Source organism: Centropristis striata, chromosome 3 (genome assembly GCF_030273125.1).
Source record: "Centropristis striata isolate RG_2023a ecotype Rhode Island chromosome 3, C.striata_1.0, whole genome shotgun sequence".
Taxonomy (NCBI): Eukaryota; Metazoa; Chordata; class Actinopteri; order Perciformes; family Serranidae; genus Centropristis; species Centropristis striata.
The window spans coordinates 32,653,417-32,660,571 of NC_081519.1; the positions used below are offsets into that span (position 1 = coordinate 32,653,417).

The window sequence follows — 7,155 nt, forward strand, 5'->3', positions numbered from 1 at the left end:
CACCGAGCAGTTTGAACGATGGGCGCCATCATCTCCAGCATCTTCTCAAGGTTCTCCTCTCACACACCTGTCCGCATTCTGATGGGTGAGATTATTATTATTATTATTATTATTATTATTATTATTATTAGTAGTAGTAGTAGTAGTAGTAGTAGTAGTAGCAGTAGTGGTGAAAAAAGTATTTAGATCTCTAGTACTAATATCAGTGTGAAATGACTCCACTACAATGAAACGTCCTGCATTCAAAACTTACTGAAGTAAAAAAAATATTGTACTTTTTACTTCACTGCAATCATGTAACATCTACTTGTTATCTTACACGCAAGGTTTTGCATAAAAACCATATAAAACGTTTAGGAAATACACGTTTTTTAAACAAATTTTAAAAATGTACTCATGTGTAACTCTTAATTACAAGTTAGTCTTTTGTTTTAATGCAACTTTATTGCTTGATTAATGTTATTTCCCCTGTGATTGTTTTTTGATTCTTTCTTTTATTGATTTACCTTACATGCCTGTGTGTGTGTGTGTGTGTGTGTGTGTGTGTGTGTGTGTGTGTGTGTGTTACAGTGGGTCTGGATGCAGCAGGTAAAACCACTCTGCTGTACAGACTGAAGCTGGCCGAGGTCGTCACCACCATCCCAACGATCGGTCAGTGTTTATGTTCATGCACACCCTCAGTCGAAAAATATAAAATAACACAGAACAAAATAATAATAAATGCTGTGTGTGTGTGTGTATGTGTGTGTGTGTGTGTGTGTGTGTGTGTGTGTGTGTGTGCAGGTTTTAACGTGGAGACAGTGGACTATAGGAACATCAGTTTCACGGTTTGGGACGTTGGTGGTCAGACGATCATCAGACCTCTGTGGAGACATTACTTTACTAACACACAGGTAACATTTACTGCTACTACTATTATACAGTGGTAGAAGAAGTATTTGGATCCTTTTACTGCAGTAAAAGTACTAATACCACATTGTGAAATTACTCCACTACAAGTAAAAGTCCTGCATTCAAAACTTACTGAAGTAAAAGTACTAAAGTATCAGAAAATGTACTTAAAGTATCAAAAGTGAAAGTACTCGTTATGTAGAATGGATCCACTCAGATTCTTTATGTTAAAACATGTAATAGTATTTTTTATCATCATTGATGCATTTAAAGTCATTGAAAAAAATATTAGACCATTGTTTTCTTCAATTTCTTGTTCATTTTAATGCCTGGTACAACTAAAGGTACATTTGTTTGGACAAATATAATGATAACAACAAAAATAGCTTATAAGATTTTAATTTAAGAGCTGATATCTAGACATTTAACATGGTTTTCTTGATAATGATTTTGGTTATTATCTAGAAAACCATGGAAAATGTCTATACATCAGCTCTTAAAATAACTTCACATTAAAGTGAAGAAATGCAATGGAGGAAACAAGGGCGGTCTAATAATTTTTTTCAATGACTGTATATAAACAGGGTTTTCATTTTGTAAAGGTAGAGCTTATTTTAACTACTTAACCCTCCTGTTATTTTCGATTTTTCAGGAACAGCAATAACTCGTGCCATGTTTAATTATCCAAAAGTGTCAGAAACTAAAAAATCCCAATAAACATTGTTTATATTTCTTTGATAACTCCATTACCAACCATTTCAATCAATATTTAGTGCTCTTTACTTCTCACAGATCATGGTTCAAAGAAGATAATTCACTTGTTTTTCATTTTTAAAAAAGCATGTTAAAACTTTTTTTTAAATGTACATCGGAAAGACCTACATATAAAATACACAAATTTAAATGACATTGATTTAAAAAAAATATATTTTACATTTTTATTTTTTTATTTTTATGAACAAAATATTTTTAACTATTTATTTTTAGATTTTTAAACTTTGAAATGTGTCAATTTGACCCGCAACATAAAAGAAGGGTTAATATCCTGTTATGAGGTTTAATTAAAAAAATTCTATAAATTCTAATCACTATAAATTGATCATGTTTTTTATGTTTAATCTCGACCTGAAAAGTAACTGTAGTGGAGTAAAAAGTACTATTATTGCCTCAAAATGTAGTGGAGTAGAAACAAGTACCTGGAATTTGTACTTCAGTAAATGTACTTAGTTACATTCCACCTCTGCTATAATGACAGAAAGAAACGTGACTAAAAGTTTTTAATTGAAGCTGTTGGTTTGATTCTGTCTTTCTGTTTCCAGGGTCTGATCTTTGTTGTGGACAGCAACGATCCCGAGAGAATTAAAGAAGCTGCTGACGAGCTGCACAGGATGGTACCCAGCTCACGTTTTTACTATCCAAACACGCCTTTTTGTCTTACAGGGTTGCCAACAAACGCACATAAAATACATCAGAGTCATGGGGAAAAGTGTGCTGAAAATGTCTTTTGTCAGAGATTTGCCGAGCTAATACTCCTCAATACCTTTGTTGGAGTAGCGCTAACATGCTAACGTGCTTTAAGAACTAATTCCCCTGGCGTTCTATCACGGTGTTAACAATCCTATTACTTTAGAGCAGTAGTTCTCAACCTTTTTGAGTCGCGACCCCCAATTTAACATGCATGTTGTCCGCGACCCCCGCTCACTGAACAGAATTTCACACGCACAGTTCAGATCACCCAAAAAAGAAACAAAATGACCAAAAAGACACAAAATTACCAAAAAAGACACAAAATTACCCCAAAAAAGAAACAAAATGACCAAAAAAAGACACAAAATGACTAAAAAAAGACACAAAATGACTAAAAAAAGGAAACAAAATGACCAAAAAAGACACAAATTGACCACAAAATGATCAAAAAAAGACATTAAGTGACCAAAAAGACTAAAACACATTAACACATGAACACTTTAACACAGTGGAGACAGAGCTGACTTCCAAAATGATTTGGCGACCCCCAGAAATCATCTCCAAGGTTGAGAATAGCTGCTTTAGAGAAGGATGTCACTGATTGGTCGATATCTGAATTCTAAATCAGCCCACTCTTTTTTTTTAAACTCTTTTTCTGCAGTTGGAGGAGGACGAGCTGAGGGGCGTGGCTGTGCTGGTGTTCGCTAACAAACAGGATCTGCCCCGAGCCATGTCCGTCAGTGACATCACCGAGGCTCTGGGCCTATCAGGAGCCTCACAGCCGGTAAGTGTCCAAGACTCGTACCCAGTCCCATAATGCAATGCTCCCCGCTTTATACTGTCGTGGAAAAAATCATTAGACCACCTTTTTTTCATCAATTTCTTGTTCATTTTAATGGCTCGTACAACTAAAGGTACATTCGTTTGGACAAATATGATAACAACAAAAATAGCTCATACGAGTTTAATTTGAAAGCTGATCTAGATATTTTCCATAGTTTTCTTGATAATAACCAAAATCATTATCAAGAAAACCATGGAAAATTATCATTATATTTGTCCAAACAAATGTAGATTTAGATGTACCAGGCATTTAAATTAACAATAAATTGAGGGAAACGCTGATCGCATCATTTTTTTCCATGACTGTAAATGCAGAAAATTTACATAAACAAAATGATGATGATTATTATCATTCAGAAATCTACATTTCCTGCTCAGTACAGAAAAAAACTTTTGAGTGTTTGATCCATAGAGAGTGAATGAGTGGAATAAGGGAAATTAATAATTTAACTGGCAGCTACATAGATACATCTCAATTAAGTTTAAAAATCAAACTTTTTGATTAAAAATGTGATATCAACTTATAAATATATACATATATAAATAATATATATATAATATATAATATATAATAATATATATGTAGCTGTCAGCTAAATGCAGAGGAGTAAAAAGTACAATATTTGTCTCTAAATTGTAGTGGAGTTGAAGTATAAAGTTACATAAAATAAAAAAAACCTTAAACACAGTAAATGTGTTTAGTTACATTCCACCCCTGGTCATGTCCTCTAACTTTATTGTTCAACGTGTTATTAGAATATTAGAAATGTTGATTAAACCTGGTGTTTGGTTTAAACCTCACATGCAGCGCCCTCTAGTGGCAGAGGGACGCAGCAGCTGGGTTTACACTGAACTTGAGGAAACAATGATCAAGTTTGAGGGATTTGTTGTTTCAGGACAATCAGAATTATATGATAACCTCACATCTTTGTCCCTCTGTGTGTGTGTGTGTGTGTGTGTGTGCAGTGGTTTGTCCAGGCGTCCTGTGCCGTCAGTGGTTCAGGTCTGTTCGAGGGTCTGGACTGGCTCTCCAACCAGATCCTGAAACGGTAGACGGGGGATGTGGAGCTCCGGTGTTCTGGTGAGGCCTGAGCCGAGTCAGTGAGTCCAGGAGGAACATGAAGGATCCCTCCTAGAGCTTTGACTCATTTAAAACACCTCAATCTCAAACTTTAGATAACATATTATTGCTGCACTCATGGCTCTTATTGCACTATACCTTGATTGTTTCCCTTTTTTTCTGTAAGTCGCTTTGGATAAAAGCATCTGCTAAATGACTAAATGTAAATAAGATAAGATAAGATAGACCTTTATTAGTTGGGAAAATGCACTGTTACAGCAGCAGGTGAACAGCAGAAAGAGGGATTGTAGGAAAAAAAAGCAATTAAAATCCTAAATTTGACCTCAAATTTACAAGAAAAATAACACAAATTTACGAGAGAAAACCCCCAACAAATTACTTTTTTCTCCCAAATCTGTCAGTTTTTTTTCTCGTAACATTTTTCACCCTCCCTTCCCCAGCTACTTTAAAAAAAAAATTGTTTTACCAACAATGGCTCAAATACACCATTGTAGTATAAACAAGGTTAGTGTAAAAAAAAAAAAAAACATTAATAAAAAACAAATACACGGCCACTCATAAAGATGGAATAATATATTTTTTAACCTCTTTTCATGAAATTAAATGATTGTGACAATGTGATTTATTGTTGACAGATAGTGTAGATCTTCTCAAAACTCTCCCAAACATATCACAATGAAAACCACAATTGAGGATTGCGCTGAAAACAACTTTATGGGCGTCCGTGTACAGAAGTATCTGAGGATTTTAGGAACTTTTGTCTGAAACAATCAAGAGGATTATTTTTCTGAAAAACAAGTTTAACTGCACTGATTTTGTGTTTTCACCTCTTAGAGAACTATTTTACAGCAGATAATAATACTAAAGTTAACTGTAAGTGGTGAGTTTACACCTGGAATCAAAGTTTATTTCTTATTTTACAAGCAACTATATATTTCCAGTAATTATTTATCAGAATTGACACGTAAAGTGGCTCCATGAATGTTGCTGGTTTTCTACCTGAAGTCATTATATTGTTTCTTTGTTGTTATTTATGTAATCAGTTCAGGGAGTTCTGTAACTGTGTGGCCTATTCTATCTTTCACATGTATAATATAATGAATCTTAATGAAAATGAATACTTTTTATATTTTCGAATATTTTTTTTCATATTTATTCTGTAATAAAAAAGTTACAGTGGTCAATGTGTGTATTTGTTTTGTTTGAAATACAAACCGACCTGTACCAAATCTTAAATAATAATTTTGAAGGAATTGCCAATTGAAAATGATCATTTTAACAGACTAACATTAACTCCCAACCCCAGGAGATTCATTCAATACTTACATACTTACTTTTTTGTGTATTTTATTATTTTGTAGCTTTATGCTTTTAATGCAAAAACATAATTTTTTTCATGCACAGGTCAATTTTGAAATTTTGGGCTACCTCTTAACATTACATGTTTTCTTTCAGAATAGTGGAAAGAAAACATCCACAAACAATCATTTATAGGTGTATATTTTACATTATTTTGTAGATTTCTCCTAAATTAATTTAAAGTTGTCTCTCTGTTCGTAGCTTGTAGCACCATGAATGTAGTCTAAACCGTCATCACAGCATCGTTACAAAACTCCCACTCTCCTGCACAACATTACATGTTTTACATGTTCTATATTGTTGTTGCTGTGAATTAGATGCAATATTCTGTCTTTAAATAGCCATTTCCATTAAGAATGTATAAAAAACTTTAAAGGCCATTTTCTCAAAATGAGCTTTTCCTCATAAATCCCAACTTCAGCTCCACTTACAGACACCAGACTGACCAGTTTTAGCCCTAACAATATTCCAAAGGTTTTTACAATCATTCATACCCTGATTTATACAACGTTTTATTCCTAAAAACATGACGAAAATTGACTTTTTATGGCTTGAAATGTCATGGTTGACGAGAACTGGACTTATGATGCTAACAACAGGACCCAACAAATAGTTGCAAAAACAGTGATTGTGGTTTGGCAGAAGCTGGAGCAGGGCAGACCTGGCTGTTTGAGTCCAGGGGGGAGCAGGCAATGGCAGTAACTGAAAACAGAGCGAGAGAGTCAGGATTAGCAGGAAAAAATATGTAGCAAGTCAAATACCATAATCATAACCAGGCTTATACCCAGGGAAGAGATAAAGAGGTAAACTCCAGGGGCTCATGTATCAAATAGTTTATAGCTCTCGGACAATGGAGGAAAAATGCCGTTCTCCACCCTCAATAACCCGTTCTTCTAAATATGAGGGGATAGATGATTTTTATCATCTATTATAATATTTTAGATTTCACCTGCATACTGCTGCTTAGCCTACTGGTGCAATAATAGTATGTTGAGGTCTGTATGTTTTTAAGATTGTATATTGTCTATATATTCTGCTATTTCCACTATTTTTATATACATATATACCGAATTTCCCTCCGGGGATCAATGAAGTATTTCTGATTCTGATTATGGAGCGCACACATTTTTCACAGATAACCTGCTTTAATCACTGTGTCAAGTCCCGATCGCCGACTGTTTCCCCTTTGGTTTAACACGAAGATAGCGCTGCAGGTGCACAGTCAGCGAGCATGACGCATAGATCTACGGAAGCGCATTGCATTCACTGGATAAAAAAAAAAATAGACACCTTTTCTCGTAATTATGAGATCCTGATTTTTTAGTTTAGTTTTTCCTCAACCAGGCTCTGTGTTCATGTTCCGGCTCAACAAAACCTTTATCCCCGGTTAGAGTTAACTGGCGTTATTTTCCGGTTATCGTCCGGTTCTGAGCTTTGTGCTCTATGCGCGTTCTCATCAAAGGAGCTGCGATCGCGAACAAGCTTCCCCCATATTCCAGGGATTTATTATGATG

General features: G+C 34.7%; 1 protein-coding gene across 1 annotated transcript; it reads left to right on the forward strand.

Moving 5' to 3' along the window:
- Positions 1 to 5,459, forward strand: LOC131968306 (ADP-ribosylation factor 4-like). Its single transcript, XM_059329125.1, has 6 exons — positions 1 to 85; positions 571 to 651; positions 784 to 893; positions 2,211 to 2,282; positions 3,020 to 3,142; positions 4,168 to 5,459. The coding sequence occupies exons 1-6, from the start codon at positions 19 to 21 to the stop codon at positions 4,252 to 4,254; spliced, it is 540 nt and encodes a 179-aa protein (XP_059185108.1). The 5' UTR covers positions 1 to 18; the 3' UTR covers positions 4,255 to 5,459.
- The last annotated feature ends 1,696 nt before the right edge of the window (positions 5,460 to 7,155 follow it).

What these genes read in the sequence shown, in the direction of transcription:
- LOC131968306 (XM_059329125.1), top strand. Translation starts at nt 19, where the DNA reads ATGGGCGCCATCATCTCCAGCATCTTCTCAAGGTTCTCCTCTCACACA. An exon ending in CACCACCATCCCAACGATCG is followed by an intron (nt 652 to 783) that starts GTCAGTGTTTAT and finishes GTGTGTGTGCAG; the next exon opens with GTTTTAACGTGGAGACAGTG. An exon ending in CTGACGAGCTGCACAGGATG is followed by an intron (nt 2,283 to 3,019) that starts GTACCCAGCTCA and finishes CTTTTTCTGCAG; the next exon opens with TTGGAGGAGGACGAGCTGAG.